This window comes from Glycine soja, chromosome 9 (genome assembly GCF_004193775.1).
Source record: "Glycine soja cultivar W05 chromosome 9, ASM419377v2, whole genome shotgun sequence".
NCBI lineage: Eukaryota > Viridiplantae > Streptophyta > Magnoliopsida > Fabales > Fabaceae > Glycine > Glycine soja.
In genome coordinates, this window is record NC_041010.1 from 46,988,818 (window position 1) to 47,007,182 (window position 18,365).

Below are 18,365 nucleotides of genomic sequence, written 5' to 3' on the forward strand. Positions count from 1 at the left end.
AAAAAAACATTATTGAAAAAGAATGAGAATTTGGAAGAAAGCTTATTAACAATATATATCTGTTAATTATTGATCATGTTTATCTGAGTGTCCTAAGCTATTGTGACAAATTCAGTCCTAGCTTAGGAACTGCAGTATGTAAAGTGTATACTTCATGAGATCCCGGCGACGTGTTGGAAAACTCATTCATAACCTTTAAGATAAATTCAATATATTTAAAATTACTTAATTTTTTTAACTTCTATTTACTTTTTACTTTTTGATTTAGTGTCATGTGACATAATTTAAAAGGATGAACCCATAATGCGAAGGACATTCAAGTACCAGTGATTAGTTCCATAATGCTCCAGTGTTACTCTCTTAGTCCAAATAACCTGCTTCCAAACTCATGAGAGGTGTGCCAAAGTTTAGGAGGTATAAAGTAAAGAATTACAAGGGAAATATTAAATTGGTCCAATTATTAAAAAAAAAAGACTTAAGGGTGAAGGGAATAGGAAAAAAAAAGGAGAGATCGGAGATTCAAAGTTTGAACTTTTCACTGATATTTTTTAATAAAACTAATAAATTAATATTTGTCGATAAAAAAATCAAAGAATTACAAAAAGTAAGTAATATATCCATCAGTAGTATTAGTCATTCTGGTGATTGGTACATGCAAACTTCTAATTTTCTAATTATTATTTCTAACATATTGTAGTCCTTAAGCAAGCATACGAAGCTTTAGTAAAGTAGTCAATGTGAGATTTTTACGTTTTTAGGTATTAAATTGATGATAAATAACTCAAGGACGAATTTAAGTGTTTATATATTCTGAAATTATGCGTTTGCTAGCTAGTATGCCTGGTTAGGTAAGAAAATAACGAGAAAAAAATCACTTTATAAAGAAAATCAATCTCTGAATGCGTAGTATAAGCATGATCGATAAATGGGATATCAAATAAGTCGTCCTACATTATGAATCTATATAGCTGTGGTCAGCAACTATTGTATAGAAGGCACAATATTTAGCTTCGTTGCTTGGTGTTAATTTTTATTATAATTTATTTTAAAGTTTTACAATAAAAAGTTTCTCTATGAAACAGTTTGATACACATATATTTAAAAACTTTGAATTTGGGCGGAAGGTGTCTTCATCTAGATCTAGTACCAAAAATCATTTTGGGGGATCGATGCAGATCGAGAATCCTCAATTCCTGCGAAACCATATGGTTCCACACACAAATATGGAAGCGGGTGATCTAACTTTAATTTGGATCCCACCCATCTATGATATATATGCGTAAACAAGTAGGTATTCATCGTTTTGTATATTGTAGGTTTCGGTGGTCATTAATTAGCATGCATTAAATCATTCAACGAAATGACCAAAGTGACATGGTTGATAACTTTGCTATTTAAATATAAAGTTAGAGGTTCAATCTAAATTTGTGGCTATGGAAAAAATATTTATTGAGGAAGGTCAATCTTTTAAATAAATCATAATCATAATACTTCAATAGATCAAAGCTTAATTTTTGACTAAGGATTACTTTGAGTTGAAAACAATTAATTAACAAAATCAATGGCTAATCGCGTATCATTTCTCACTTCACCTTCACTAAAAATTTAAACGTTTCGTAAAATTATATAAATTCCCTTACTTTATTTTAATATTTACTGTGATCTCTTTTAGAAAAACACAAACATTTAAAGATATTATTATAATATTATATAAGGAATGTTGGTGTAATATTTTTAAAATAATTAAGAAAAATTAGAGTAAGAGTAGAAAAAGCAAGGGAATTTCTACAATTTTATAAAACCTGTTTGAATAACTTACTCTTTAAACTAAAGTAAAATCCATATTAATAACCAATAAATATTGATCCAATTGAAAAGAAATAAACCCATATTATAGAAATCCTAACCCGTTAGTCCTCGAGATCCAAATAATCTCAACGTTTTTTACCCAAAAAAATAATTCATATTAGTATTCTCTCTATATATATAGTCCCCATAGGCATAACATCAAAATCATCATCTCCACACCTTAACTCACCCATCCTTGGAGTGCAATTTCCTGGATCAACTCTTCCAAACCATGGCTAATCATCTACTGGTGAAGGATTCTTCCTTGGTTGTGATGTGCATGGTTTTGGGTATGCCCTTGGCGGATGCAGCTCTTTCATGTCCTTAAGTGCAATTCATTGTAGCACCATGACTTGGTGACTAGAGAGGCCTTGGTGGTGGAGTTTTCCCTCTACCATGTTGCAATGGGGTTAGGACCCTAAACAACTAGGCCAAGACCACCCCAGATCGTCAAGGGGCTTGTAGGTGCCTTAAGCATTACCTACAAAAAAGTCTTTCAAAGATAATTTGTAAGCAATAACAAAACTTGCTCCAAAATAATAGTAATAATAAGTAACACATTCTAACACTCTTTCTATTTTTAGCTTAAATTTATTAAAAAATTACAAAATCATCATCAAGGTCAAATAATAAAGAATAAAAACGCTGCATAATTATTATGATTTCTAATAAATTTGAGCTTAGCATTTTTTCCTGCGAGTGTGAGAATGAAAATGAAGAACACAACAGACCAAGCGTGGACAGGATCGTGATCCTTAGGGAGAAAGTTGTTGAGAAACCTCAGCCGCTTCGAAACCTTGGAACAAAGGTCCACCGAAGTTCCTAACCACATATGAATCCTCGTTCATCAAGTCTTGTCGTAGAATGTCCCTAAAGCCTGTTCCCAACTCCCTAAATGTCTATGAAATAGAAGTAACAAAATAGAGGGTTCTTACCTCTATGACGAAGGCGGCACAGTGCGACGCGGGAGACACCTTCTACAACCGATGAGTGAGGACACGAGCTAAGTGAGGGAGGGAGGGCACAAGGGTGAGTGAGTAAATATTTTTTTTATAGTATAAATATATATAAAATATATGACTGCATATTTTATATAAATTTTTAAAATCCCCTATCATGCACAATACAATATTTATATCAATAATGTGGAATGTTGCATTCAACAACGGTTATATAATTAATTGTCGTTGAACACAAAATTCCATAATACTCTACAAAATTGTTACTATCTTTTATTTTAAGATAATTTTTAGAAATCGTCGTTATTTTAGCGTTACCGAATATAATTTTTTTTAGTAGTGAAAACCATTGCTCAGAGCATCCCTAGACTCAATCTTGCTAGCCTTGCAGGTCTTCCTGCCAAGTGTGGAGTCAACTTGCCCTTCAAGGCTAGCCCCTCCATTGATTGCAACATGTAAATCACGCATCATGCTCTTTAATTATATATTCAACGTTGAATATATATTATTTCCTCCGATGTTATTTATATGACATCGAATTATTTAATTCATCAAAATAAAAAATAATAATTAATTTAGTTAATAATAATGAATATGTAAAATTTATACTTCGGGAGAATATATATAAACCACAAAGGCTGAAATTAATTAATTAATGATGTTGACCACTTTTGTGCATATATATAATCGTTACTCGAATAAAAGAAATATACATATATATATATATATATATATATAATTGTTACTTCATACTTCTGAAAAAAAATTGTTACTTCATATTGAACTTTTCGTGCTTATATATATGTATATATAATGTGTTTATAATGCAAGGACACTAACATCAGATTCACTTTGTTCACTGCAGGGTAAAGTAATGAAGCACCTAGCTTGCAAGAGGGTGCACGCTAGTGGATCTTAGTACTTGGCTTGTGGTAGTAATAATTAACTAGCTAGACAAAGGTGAATAAAAGAGTATGGTTTAATTGTACGTGTGATTACGATTTGCATCTCGAAATTAATCGTATTAATGTTGATTGTCCAATGTGACAGTCACATTAAATTTTCTCTCTCTAATTTAATATAAATCATTCTCTCGTCATTATCTAACTCTTATTATTTACAGTAATTACTTATTAACAACCTGTACAATTAATTTAAGAAAATATTACATTTATACTTAAGATCTGTTTAAACTTAACATACACTTATTAGTTATTAGCAATGAATAAAATTATAATTATCAAAATGAAACTATCACTCTGATTAAAGATCATAGTACCAAAAACATATATAAACTGTATTGAACCGTTTTCCTTAAAACAAGTTGTACAAAAGTTGTTAACAAAATATTGGAATTTTCCATGGATAATAAAAAAAATAAAATTGTATATTACACCGGGTACAATACAAGTTAATATCAAACTCTACATCTTCTGTGGCATACTGGCATAGCGCACCCTTTTTTCAATCTATTAAAAAATTAATCGGCAAACGTGGTAACATCCGTACAACTTCATGCGTAAACCCTCAAGCTTCTGCTTACCTTATGCTGCAACATATTAAAAGTGGAAATCAACAAATGAAATTGAGATTAATAATCTTCTAAATACCCATTATCTACATTTATAAATATACATTATTCTTTTAAGTAAATATATATATATATATATATATATATATATATATATATATATATATATATAAGGAAGTATATAATTCATTTTTTTCTTTATTATATTAAGGTTAACCTATTAGTTGAGAAGAGGAACTTAAGAAAAAAGACTACAAATTAAAATTTTCACACCGATATTTTTATAATAAAACTAATAAACTAACTAACTGTGTTAATAAAAAAAGGTGAGGTTAGGTTACGTACATGTTGCAATCCATGTCGTGAGTGAAATGGTAGGGCAAGGCAACGCCGCAGCTGTAAGGAAGGTTTTCATACGCAGTAGTGTTAATAGTATGATGGTGTTGCTTAACAACATCTTGAAGGCAAAGACAAGCTAGATACTGAGTATGCATAGATCTCCTGACAATGTCCCTTAGGTTTCTAACCGCCATGCAGCATTCCATTGGGATGTTATTTCCACCTGTTTTCACGTAACTTCCGCATGCTGCAATTACAGGTTTTATCTCGCAGCATGTGAATTCAGCCATGGCTCCTAGAAACGGTGCACCCAAGGCGGCCGCGATGCACACCATCAGAGCCATGCAACTCGCCTTCGCAAATGCTGTCTTGTTGTTCGCCATGTGATGGAATTGCAAAAACACTGGTTTAATTTGGAATGAGGATGATTGCTTAGAAACGCTGAAGCTACTTATATGCAGATGAGTTTTGCCTCGTGAATATAGTCAAAGATAGAACTAGGATTTCAGGGAAACCTTATTTATTGGTGGCTCAGAGGATTCTTCTGCCTATATTTTTGGAATGGCATGCCTGTATATAAAATTAAACACATAAATATATTGTGCTTTGTAGACAATATTACCATTGTGGGATAATCTATTTACTAAGACTCTAATTTTAGACTTCTAATTAAGCTATAATAATCTAACATCAGTTAATCTAATTCTATTTCTATGCATTCGACGGAGGTGGATAATCTATTTCTATTTATAATATATAACAACTGAAAAACTGAATTGTAAGCTGCATATAGTAACATATGTAACTCATGTCAATCACCAAAAAAAAAAGTAAATATATGTAACCCGAATTTTGACTTATGAATCAAAATTTGCTATTTTACCTTTTAAGCTTCTTATAGTTTGCCAATGCAAATCAACCATTATTTATCTTCAGGCTTAAGTTAGTTTTTTTTATGTTTTTATTTTAGCAAGTTGATCATATCAGCTCCTCTATTGAATGAGTATCTTTTCAACTTTCTTATGTTATAGTCAAGTTTCTTTTCAACGTTCTCAATATGTTGCCGCTGAATCTTATCAGCTCTCTTTTACAGTTTTATTTATGGAAAAAGAGAAAGATGTGTGGGAGAGAGAGAAGGGATGTAATAAGAAAAGAAATAAAAATAAAAAGATAAAAAATTGAAAAAAAGATATGCAAGAAAACATACAGTTTTAAGAAATTATACATTTAAGAATTTTAATTATCACTGTAATTGAGAAACTCTCCTCTCACTTGGTATGCTCAAACTCGATTGTTCAACTATATTGACCCAAAACTCAACTGTATCAAAACAATTTTTCCAGGTACCATAGCAAGTTACCAGGAAAAAGAATTATAATGTTTAATTTAATTTAATTTAATTTCTTTACCTCCCCCCTTCATTCCTAAAATTAATGGAGGAGCATGAATTAAATTTTTGGTTACATAACTCTTGGATCGATGCACAACCAAGCGAGTACAAACTATATATATATATATATATATGCACAAAATTATGCAGGGAATAATGCCCCCTCAAAACAGACCGACAGAAGACAAGGATGTTGAACTTTTTTCATTCCCTTTTCCTTCTCTGGCTGTCTCCTATCCTCATCTTTCCACCCATTTAACGACATATATATTTGTTTCAAAGGGCATGGTGGAAACAAGTTCTAACAGAAGCCAACATTGCTCATCATAATCATGCAAAGTGAACCAAATCAATAACTTAGCAATGAATATTTCACGCTCAGAATAATTTTCCCTTTCTCAACACCAACTTTTTCCACTGGTAACTAACCAATGGCCAGGAGGATCTTGTGGCCCTTTGCTCATTTCAGACAAGTCAACATACTTGCACATCTTGTTCCCTGTGGTGTTGTTCTCTCTGGAACCAAAGCTCGAGTTATCAGGGTTGTTGGGGGTGTGATCCCAGAATGATCTTTTGATTGTGCAACCGGGTAACCCTGAAAACAAGAGCTTCATGTACAACACGCTCTGTGGTCCGAAATTCCACACTCCAAGCTGAGCCCCAGTAACCACATAGACGCCAAAGGAGTCCCCTATGAACCTTTTAGGATTCTCAACTAGTGCAGTGCACACATGAAAAAAATTATTCCACTTAACAGGCTTGAAAAACCGGCTGTCTTGCTCCACGGGTCCCTGCCACTTGGGAGCTGTTAGACGATTGACAAGTGTACCAAGTAGTAATTAAAACGGTAAGACCGAGTATCGTGTCCACAAGAAATTTATTATACTTCAATGACGCATGTTCAATTTGTAAACAATTTTGGTTGCGGTGAAATAAAATGAAATAGTTCATTCATGTTTTCCAATGATTGTAGTAATTTTTCTAAACTTAAGAACAAATAATAAGAACAAAGGCAGAATTGTAAAATGGAACAAATACCAAGGTGAATGTGTCGGGGAATATTCTAATGAATTTTCTCTTGATGTGATTAAAGAAGTTTTTCTCTATTTAACATTATCCTAATATTCCTTGTACCATTAGATTACTCTAACTGTAATTCTTCACACGAAAGAGCCTAACTCTCCTAGTTTTATTCTTGGTTCCTCAACAAACTCATTCTAAGCAAGCTGCATTACGCAAAAGATACTGTATTTACTAGATTACTTCACACTATTCCTAGAAATGAAAGCCTCTAGCTGCTCTACCAAGTTCTAAGGACTAGAAGCATTTTCCAATACTTAAATCCTAACAAAACATATAAATGAGTGATCAAGCCACAAATATGGAAAATAAACGCAGATAGAAGCAGAGAACACTAGCAATAATATTGAATAGATAGTTAGAGTTTTTACATAAAAAATGCTTAATGAAAAAACTCCCTAACAATGAAGTGTTTAGCCCTCCATTTTACAAGGATGAAAAATGGTGGAAAATGGAATGGTGAAGTGAAAGTGTGAAGAAAAATGTCCTCCTTCAGCCTTGGTGCTTTGTTCCTTCTTTCCTACGCTGCTTGACGCTTGGTTTTTCCCTCCTCTTCCAGCTTTAAAGACTTTTGGGTTTTTCAGTTTACGAATGTGCACTTAGCGAGCAGGTCTTGCTGAGTAAGAGTTAGTGACTGAGCGCTTAGCGAGATTGGATGCGTTAAGCACGAGAAAAGACAAAAGCCTCGTTGGGCGGGCTGGCTATGCACTTAGTGCACTGCTCTCTAACTTTACATTCTCTAGGGTTCCACTCTCGCTGAGCGAGCTAGCTTCCTCGCTAAGCGGATAAACCTCGCTTAGCCAATCTGACTCGATGAGGGAACCCTTCAGCAACATTTTCAAATCTTCTCTTCTTCAGCCTAAAAATCCAAACAAGTTCAACATTAGTTATCCAAATGGAGCTTCCACTGTATAAATTCACACAAAAATCAATTATTTACGAATCTCACACAAGAAATCATAAAATTAGAGGTAAAATGCTATTTTTTTAATTCATTTTTAATGCATTTAGTATTCTTGAATAGCAATTTTCAGGAGCACCAATGGCTACGTATGTGTCCCAATATGGCCAAAGGATCTTTGGAAGGGATGATAAGTTTTGAAGATGAACAATCAACCGATTGTGCTTGCTTCCCCTTCTAGAAACAGACGTAGGCCGGTTACTTGCAAACGCCCAACAGTGATCTGCATATGAAAAGGAACAGTCAGTCAAATGAAATTTATTAGCTATCTGCTAGCTGTCTTCTACACTTTGAGGACTTGCGAATAAAAGATGTAGCTAATAATCATGTGAGTTCAATAACCAAACCTAAAGATGCGGGAAAATTGCTTAAAATGAAGGTAAAATTGCTCTGCATAAATGCAATTTAGATAATATTTTAGAGCATTCTAATAGTATTTCTTCGATAACACTCTTTACAAGTGGAATTTTAAGGTAAATAATCTCATGAAGGTTCACATTTGGCATTAACTATAGGAGAAATTGCTAAACTGATTATGAAAATGTCAGTAGTTAACCTTTCATTAGTCCTTTACAGCGAATTTTAACTCTTGTTCATGTAACACTACACTCCCCTCCCCCAATCTTTCCTCCTTGTCTAACCTGAACCCCATAAATATCATTAACTTCATATAGTAAAGAAAAAGTATTGTATTGCTTCCAAACTACTGTGAATTAAAAATTAAATAAAGTCTGACCAGCAAAAGCCTTTTCTTTATGGTTGAAAAAGCTGCATCCCAATTTTAACAGTTCAAAGCAGCATATAAAAAGTGGTGGATTTTAAAATCTAGTATGTACTGACTCACAATCAAATAAAGGACATTATTGAAGTGTATGCAGCCACATGAGTCAAAATAATGTTTATAACTGAAAATTAAGTACTAAGATGAACTAAAATTAGCCCAATACATATAGGTTTTAATGCCAGAAAAATAGTGTGAATCCAACAGGATCAGGAGTTTCAAAGCTCAACAAGAAAATGCAAAAAAAAAAGTTCATTTCCTTGCTCTTGGCTAACATAAAGATTCTGGCCCATTATGCTGAATTGCAAAGATGGACACAAAGGTTCCTTCCTTCGGTGTCCAGGAGTCCTGTCATGAAGAGGAGCCCAAACGTGAGCAATTTGAAACTCTAAGAAATATCTAAGTTCTTCAATGGGAGGTTTATCTGTACAAAAAAACCAGGTAGAGGGGAAAAGAAACATGCAATTAATATATTAGATTAAACTACAAGAAACCAATAGAAAATTATTTCAATTCCATGTCTTCTAAAATAAAGGATAAACTGGCTTACATTCAAGATAGAGACCAATAATGTGAGCCAAATGCTCCTTGCCAGGAACTTCATCAATGAGATCTGTTATAGGACAAAAAGTCATCTGAATGACATCTGGGGAAGAACAGACTGTTCTGAGCCACATACTGTGGTCTTGTTCCAAATCATCTCCTCCTCTCCTTCTGAAAATGACTCTGACATCCTGAGTGTATTCAAGGAAAGTTAAGAAAAGAGTTAAACTGTGTACAACAAACCAACATGAAGCTACTAATGATAAAAAATCATAAAAGACGTGTAACTATCACTCCTAAGTTATAAGTATGAATTCTTCCAGTACAGGCCAATGCTGATGCAAGGATTCCAAATAGAGATCAAAAGAATATACCTAATGTGCATTGCATATCAAAATGTAAAGTTGAGGAAAAGGGAGAAGAAGTATGACAAATGTAGCACCGATAAGTGCATTTAGGTTTACTTCTAGAAAGGGGCAGGAAAAATTGATAATGTCAAAGTTCTGCACAATAGATGACACAAATGACAGAACTGTGGACCTAATTTGTTCCATGTAAAGCATAAATACACAATAGATGGCACAAATGACAAAACTAAGTGCCTATAGTATATGTAGCAGTACTTGCTTCCGAATTTGAACAGAAATTCATGAAACATATTTAAATAAAGAATCATTACAAAATTGAGCTTAAAAAAATATTTCACAGAATATATATATATATATATATATATATATATATGGCATACTTTCCCACTTAGATAAGTTCCAGATGCAGGTTGAGGGTGTATCACTTGATTATTGAATGAAAAGGAATCAACAACCTGCAAACCTATATAACTACAAAATAAGCAATATATTCCTTGTTATCAAAAACCAGAATCAAATCAGTATAAAGAGTCGGAATCAAAGTGAAACTAGCCTTATCCTTGGATTTTGTTTGAAGTGAACTTGTATGGTTACTGATGTCAGAGAACCTCTGGCTTCCAATTTCTTGAATATAGTTCTTTATCTCCAATGTTGACAAAGGTGAACTATGGTGTTGTTTAGAAAAAATAACATCCTTACCACCAATAGTTATGGATGTAATGACATGTGTCCCAAAGTTTTCAATAAAGCTATCAAAATAAAATTCAAGGTCAAGGACAATCTGATGATAGATATTTTGCTACTGCATTATGTAGATAACTGGGATGTCCCTTTCGACATTTTCTTGCAACATTAAGTGGGAGTTTATAAGCTGAACCTTTGCGAGGGGAAAATAAAACCCATCTGAAGAAAGAGATTTTGTCTCAGTAGCATCAATGTGTTTTGAACCAGTGAAGCTAAACGCAGAATTAAATGTCCCAAGAGGAAAGCTTTGTGATATATTTGCCTTCTGATTAAAATATTCCACCATCTGCAGTCAAATGACTAAAGAATTATCACAAATCAGTATTAATCTGAAAAACACTTATAAAATTTGGATTTCATTATTGTTTTAGCAACAAATAGCTTTAGCTCTTAGTTAGAAACTATTTGCTTCATTCAGATTCTTGTTCTTTAGTGCAATGGAGTCTGATTTTTTTTTCTTTCTCAAAATCCACACTGGCAAAACATCAAGGAACCAACCTACCTGCTACCAAACCAATTTACCACAGGACACGTAATAAATTTCAGTAATACCTACTGATCCCAGAAACTATGGCAGACAAGAAAATGTTCTATATGGAAAGATAGGACTAAAGACCAGATATCGAAGCTTGAGATAGATCTTATCAATTACTTTAGTTCAAGCTTAATGCCCATATCATTCTCAATCAGCATTTCATAGAATCATAGACCTTCTTCCCTCTGTACAAAACCCATTTTTTTTTACAAGTCCTTTAAACAAAGCTAGTATTTAAACACGACTTTGGTGGTTTCAATAGATTAATTGCCAGCAGTCACTGCTGCTTGTTCCATGCCCTTAATCCTAGCTCAGTCCAAAACACTATTTCATTACACCAGATTCCTGAGCAATCTCTTCTCCTTCTCCACAATCATAGATGTCAACCCAAAACCCAATTCTTAAAATTTCGGTTTAAGACCTAATTTAACCCTACAAAACCAACTTACTACTATAAGGTAAGAATTGCTGAAACCTTATAAGGCTACATTGGTCGTATCTCTACTCTATGTGAGATCTCAACATAGCATATCAGAGCACTCCCTACATCTAGAGGGTAGAAAAATACAGGTGGCTCACTAACGAACCTTGGACAAGATATGATACCATCTAAAAATTTCATTTTAGGGTCTAACTCAATTTTACAAAACTGACTTGTAAGCTAAAGACTTTCAAGGCCCTATAAGAGTTATATTGACATATCTTTAGTCTAAGTGGGATCTCAAGTTCTCAACACAAATGTCACATAATTGAACAATTAACATGCTGAATTTACATTTGAAGAAAGTAAAAACCAATACTCACCCAGTCATCAATGACCCAACATTTTCACCATTGAGAAAAATAAAAGCAATGACAAAATTGGAAAATTTTCAAGTTCAATCATACCTCCTGATAACTACAGACTCCAGAACTGCGACGCCCCACATGCTCCTGAGAGTTCTGAACAATGTCACTTGAAACATTGGGAACAACCACAAGTCCCTCACGTGTTCTTCATCAACATGAATCACCCTAGACCCTGCCACTCGTTTGCAATACAGCAACCTCGTATCGCAGTTCACATCAAAGCCTCTATTTAATGCTTGCACAGCGTTGGTAGCAGTGTGGAATGCTGCCACGTGTTCCCCCATCACTCATTGAAAAATCGTTCACAATAATACCTTATGTTCAAACGTGAACATTTTATCTAAGGCAATACGAATCCAAATAAAACTAGAACCACCCATGTCCCAGGTAAATAAATTTCGGGAAAACCAAGAAATGATGAGACTTTTACTTGGTTGTAATCATTTAGGAGTTCAAGGAATTGGAAGTGGAATGGAAGATCATATTCGTCTTTCCCACCCTCTCTTTTTTGTTTCTTGTTCTTAACGAGGTGACACGATAAAATTGGAGCAACTATAACACATGTTAATGTTCATGAACCTGAATCTGAAACTGCTATGGATCTCACACCGATGAGGATCATTTAGTAGTATTGTAAGTACTTTCTAATGTCTACTTTCTATAACAATGCTTTAGGCAGTGTTTGTTTCAGACGCGAGTGAAAGTGAATTGCACTGATCGGTGTGGTCAAACGGTGGACTCTGGACTCAATATTTGTTTGAATACCATTTAAAAAATAGTATTTGAATATCACTTAAATAGGGTTCTTTAATTATAAATTTGACTAATAAAGTTAATATTGAGGATTGAAAATAGTTTATTTTATTTGAAGAGTCAAAAAGAACATTTTTTTAATGAATATTATTTGTTTTCTAAAAATTAGTTATTAATTAATTAATAAACATAAAAGTGTGATTTAAAGATTTGTTTTCTATTCAACTTCCATATTTTTTTAAGATTTAAAAATTAGTCCACACCGAAGGCATTGACTTGATTGTTTTACTTTTGTTTGCAATTTGAGTTGCCTGTTTGTATTCATTTGAAAGGTCAATATATTCACCGTCCATTAGACAACTTAAAGGCTAAACTCTAAAGTCTAAACACGTGCATTCAACTTTAGTGTCACGTTTTTCTTTTTTGTATTTTATACATATCTAGAATTTTTTTTTTGGTAGAATATGTATTTTGAATTTGTTACGTTGAGGATCACTAGTTTGAAAAACTCACCAACCAGTACAACTCAATTACATGTAGAGTTTAATTTTGATATTATGATAGTGTAAACTTTTTATTAATTTTAGAGATTGATCAAATAGAATAAGTTAAAGTCTTGTATCTATTAGATCATAAGTTTGAGTCTTCCCACCTTTGTAAATAATCTTTGAATTTTGAAAATTTTCAATTGGCATCTTGGAATGAGTCAAACAAGTTAAAACAATTGGCCAATTCTCAAAAGCATTTATGATTGGTTGTTATATAAACCATATTGTCTAATATAATGAATATATTGAGTATATATAAAAGAGTCCAATTAAAGGTAATGTTTTTTTTTTATTAATAGGAATTAAAGCAAGAACTAAGAATTTCTACAAAACGTGATGCTTATAACATCTACAAATAAAAGTTGAGAAAACCCCTAAGGACATGTCTCTAACACAGACAAGGGAATAAATTCAAAGGATCCCTTATTGGCGAGCCAGTCAACATAGAAGTTTCCTTCGCGAAGAGTGTGTTGAATCGAGACGATCCAAGCCTGAGCAACAAGAGCTTTGATAGCTTGAATGAGAGGCGCATGAGTGTGAGAACTCTCCACTCCCTGATTAATCATATCCACTCAATTAAAGGTAATGTTTAAGAACTCGTGGTGAATATTCTTTGTAAAAAGTGAGGATTGGACGGTCCAATTTAAAAACACATTTAATTTTTTTTTGTGTTTTTTTTAAGAAAATCATATCATTTCATTCATAATTAAAAGGATGAATACAAAATGAAATACAATAAAAAAAAAAACATAATTACTAGTATAACATCTTAGAATCCTAGCTAATTTATAGACCACATATTTGTTTGTCTTCTAACAAAATTTTCCAATGAGTTTGGAATATTTGTTAGACATACCTTACACTTGACTAATATGACTTCAAAAATCAGAAAAAATAATTGTAAGTTATCAAAATCATCAACTAAAGTTAGGTATGACAACGGAACGAGTTAAGATCGAATTTTACTTATTTTGTTCCCGTTTTAGACATATTTATAAAATCCTACAAAAAATATAAATTTTATAGAATGAAAAATAAAATTTTAAATAACAATCACAACATAATTTTATATTATACATGATAACATAAAATTCAATTCAACAATTACATAAAATTCTATTCAATAGTTTTAGGTTTTAGTGTTATATATATATATATATATTATATATATATATATGTGTGAAGATATTTTTGTTAATAATCTCATCTCAAATTTGAATTCGAATCCAACTTTGACTGTTGGAAAAAATCCGACCGCGACCCCAACCTTAATCAATTTAGGTTTTTCCATCAAAATTAAGACAAATTCGGGATGAGTCCCGTGGATTCCGACCCTATTTTCATACCTAACAATTGTCTTACAATCAACTTCAAAAGTAACATTGTGGAAACCAAATTCATTATCCAAAGTTTTGCTTGATATAGAGCCCAAGATTCTGCTTCTGATGGATGTGAAATATATATACCTTGATGAATGGGATGTCTTTGCTTTAACAAATTGCCCATGTTCATTACATAGGAACATCCCAACTCCAAATAAAATTTGCTCTGCAAAAACCACAACATCTACGTTACATTTTGACATTTTCTAACATTCAACCGTTCAAAATAGAATTGCTTGCCCCGAGATATAGCTGATGCCAAAGCTGGGATCTCCACATCTACGTTACATTTGCGACACTTCCAAGTTCTAAATGCACCAAAGAATAACAACAAATTGAGCTTTTACATTATCCAGCTTTCTTTCGAGATGATGCCAAAGACCAGCAACCTGCCATAACTCCTTTGCCTTATCACAACTCACAAACACGTATCATTTATGAATTAAATATTTTGAAGTCTATATATATACATATCATGCAGTATTAGATAATTTATATTTTTTATATCTTTTAAGTTTATGCACATATCATGTTACAAAGTTAATCTCCACGTATAAAGTTACAACTAATACAAGGATTCGACTATTCACATGATAATTCAACTTTACCTTTAAATTTGTTGTCATTTAAATTCAAACTTAATTTAAGTTAAAGATAATTTAGTATATAATTTAGGATTCTATTATTCTCTTGTATTCTATATATGCATCACTTGTACACATACTGAGTAGTTCAATAAAACCCTTCTTTATCTTTTCTATAACAGGTACACTTGTTCACGAATAATGGTCTCAATTCAAGAAAGCAACATAAGTTGGTAATCTTTTATATCAATTCTCATCAAATTTAACTCGCATTCTTAAATTAACAAAATCTTGTATAAGAATTTGCTTTAAGCCTAAAAGTATATTGGGCCGACCTTTATTTATATGCATAGATATCACATTTTAGGAAAATAAATTATACTCTCTGCTGTGTAGATGTCATCTCTATTTCATTCATTTTATCAAAAGAATAGTAATAATAAAAGAAACGAAGAGAAAAAGAAATAAAATACTACTAGTAAAAAGGATCATGTCCCTTAATGGCTGGAGCAACAAACATGGGGATACATATGCAATGCAAGCATGTGGGATTAAAGACGACAGGCGCGGTGCAACTTCACTTTAATTGGTAGATGGCCAAACAAAGACGGTCGTACAAATTAGGTGAAATGCATCATTAATGAAATGAGTTGAGATTACTACTGTAAAAAAAAAACTGCCGTTGTTCAATGCAAGGAGAAGATAACCCTGAAAAGCTAAAATAAGATTTCTTAAAGCAGATTCTCTGTAAAGCAATGATGCGCAGTAAGTGAAATTGTCAGAAACGGCTCTGTTAGAATGCTAATAATAGTAGTACTACTGTACTAGATGTTTGTTGAAAAAAGAAAAAGAAAAAAAAAAAAAAAAGTGGTTTGCACTTTGCAGCGTTTTCAGCCGTTCCGTCTTTCTAATGTGAAGCGAGTGTGCAGAAGATATTTATAATGTGTTTTGAAATGAATCACGTGACCAAAAATACATTATGGAAGATATATTACTAAAAAAGAAAAATAAAGTATATCATGCGATATAGGTTTTCATGGGATAAGTTTTTTATAAGAAATAAAGAAAAATAATATTTTTTTTATAAACTAAAATTAATTTATGCATAAGATAAAATCAGTTTCTTAGAAAAACTAAAATCAAAATTAAATTATTTTTTTTGAATATTAAATAGTTTTACTTTTAAAAAAATAATTTTGACTTATATATAAACTAAATTTAAATTAAGGGATAATTTTTTATTTTTTTTATAAGTATTTATGAAGAAACTTATGTAAACATCATTATAATAATTTGATAGATAAAAACAGATAGAAAAAAATAGATATTTTGTATTAAATGAATAATGAAGAGAAAGATATAAATAATTTCACTTAAATAAACAATAAATTAGGTAAAAATAAAAAAAATAAGAAAAACATGTAATTTAACTTCGATGAATTACTTCTTGAAGTTGTGTTTTGTTTGTAGTGTAAATTGCGTTACAATTTTTATTTTTTTATAAAATAAAAAATATTTTTCATAGATCAAAATTAACAATTTTAAGATTAAATTAGAAAAATGTGTATTACAAGAAATAACATACTAATTTAATCCTTAAAATAAAATATGTATGCATACGATACGAGGCCAACATCCTTGGCAAAGCCCGACAGCACTAAAGAGGGAGAAATCAGGTGGTTTGTAATACGACACTCCACACGTGTGTAAGTCAATAATTGACATTTCAGTTTTCACGTCGTTAAATGGAACTTATTGTCTCAAAAAAAAATTGTGGAACTCACATTTGTCACGTGATTTTAATTATGAAAGGCAATTATTTTATTTTTACATAATTTTAAAGCTTATCTTGAATGAGGGCAAGTGGAGCAAACGTGTATCATAAAAAATATAAAATATAAAACAATCATAGTTCATAGACTTAAGGCTGAACATTGTTACAGTCACAAAAAATATTTAATGGAATGTGCTCAATTTTCACCATTTTTTTCAGTAGTTGGATCCATATTTTTCCAAATTATAGTTCTGGATTGCATATGGTTAGTTTCCCAAAAAAAATATCTTAAATTTGCATTAAGATTAACATTTCTGCATGCATAAATTACTTTTTTGACGTAAGCAAGCATAAATTACTAGTGCTTTATTGTAATACATCGATAGCGATTATTATTATTATTGAATCATATTATCATGTTATTAAAATTATGACTCGAGATAGTCATCCCTATAACAAGACTGACAGTGACAAATTCAGAATTTTTTTAAACGGAACAAGAAATAATTTTTAATATTTTTATAAAAATAAAAATATTATTGATGTCTAAAAAATATATAATATTATAATACAACAAATCTAAAGCAATTAAAGTTTCCACACATTATAATTGTTCTATTTATTTTCATACTTTAAAAAATGTTTAATGATTTTTGTCATTGTTAATACTAATTTAGTGTGTAAAATATAACACTATTCATTAAAATAACTAACACTAAAATATCATTAATCTTGATTTATTTATATCAAGAACACATTAAAAGAAAAACACTCCTAAAAAACTTATACCGTGGAAGTTTTGAAAATATATGTATTTTACTCATCTCTTAAACAAGTAATTCTAATTTTTTCTTACCTTTGCCTCAACAGAATTATTCAAAATAATTATTGAATTATTTTCTGAATATTACATGAGATAATATACTCTATGTTGTGTGTGATATGTTTTTTTAATGATTGTAACAATAATAAGAATTAAACTAAATGATTTGGACTTAATTATGTAATTTTTATATTGAATGTCTTATGTTTATTTGAGTTTTGAGTTAAAAAAAATTTCAATAAAGTGATATATAATTTTTATGCGAGTAATTTTTTTATATAAAATAACATAAAAAAAAATCTGATGGCACAATTGTCCCACAGCATATAAGTGCATCCGCCAATACTCTAAGTCATTATAGAAAGAAACTGCTTTTTAAAAAATATTATAAAAAGAAAGTTTTAAATAACATTGCATGAGAATTAATTAAAACCAAAATTGTTATCACAGGCGCTTACACATCAACATTTTTATTTAAGAATAGAGATAAAAACAAAATTAAGAAAAATGAAACCCCAAATACTGCCTGCTAGCAATAGTTATCTATTTTCAGATTAAGATTTAGATTAGACC

At 31.4% G+C, this 18,365-nt stretch overlaps 1 protein-coding gene, 1 long non-coding RNA gene and 1 pseudogene across 3 annotated transcripts; 1 reads left to right on the top strand and 2 right to left on the bottom strand.

Moving 5' to 3' along the window:
- The first annotated feature begins 2,080 nt into the window (after positions 1-2,080).
- Positions 2,081-3,266, top strand: LOC114368563 (annotated as a pseudogene).
- Positions 3,267-4,084: 818 nt separating this feature from the next.
- Positions 4,085-5,120, bottom strand: LOC114425869 (non-specific lipid-transfer protein 1-like). The gene is made up of 2 exons (XM_028392832.1): positions 4,684-5,120; positions 4,085-4,356 (listed from the first exon to the last, which is right to left on the bottom strand). Exons 1-2 carry the CDS (start codon positions 5,058-5,060, stop codon positions 4,347-4,349), a joined length of 387 nt encoding a protein of 128 aa, XP_028248633.1. The 5' UTR covers positions 5,061-5,120; the 3' UTR covers positions 4,085-4,346.
- Positions 5,121-7,469: 2,349 nt separating this feature from the next.
- Positions 7,470-12,636, bottom strand: LOC114367413. 2 transcript variants are annotated; one of them, XR_003657186.1, is made up of 4 exons: positions 11,968-12,636; positions 10,181-10,830; positions 9,440-9,623; positions 7,470-9,313 (listed from the first exon to the last, which is right to left on the bottom strand). It is a non-coding gene; the product is annotated as an uncharacterized LOC114367413 (long non-coding RNA). The 2 variants fall into 2 exon arrangements; XR_003657187.1 differs by having other exon boundaries at positions 10,181-10,844.
- Positions 12,637-18,365: the final 5,729 nt, after the last annotated feature.

Coding starts and splice junctions, on each gene's coding strand:
- LOC114425869 (XM_028392832.1), bottom strand. CDS start 5,060: ATGGCGAACAACAAGACAGCATTTGCGAAGGCGAGTTGCATGGCTCTG.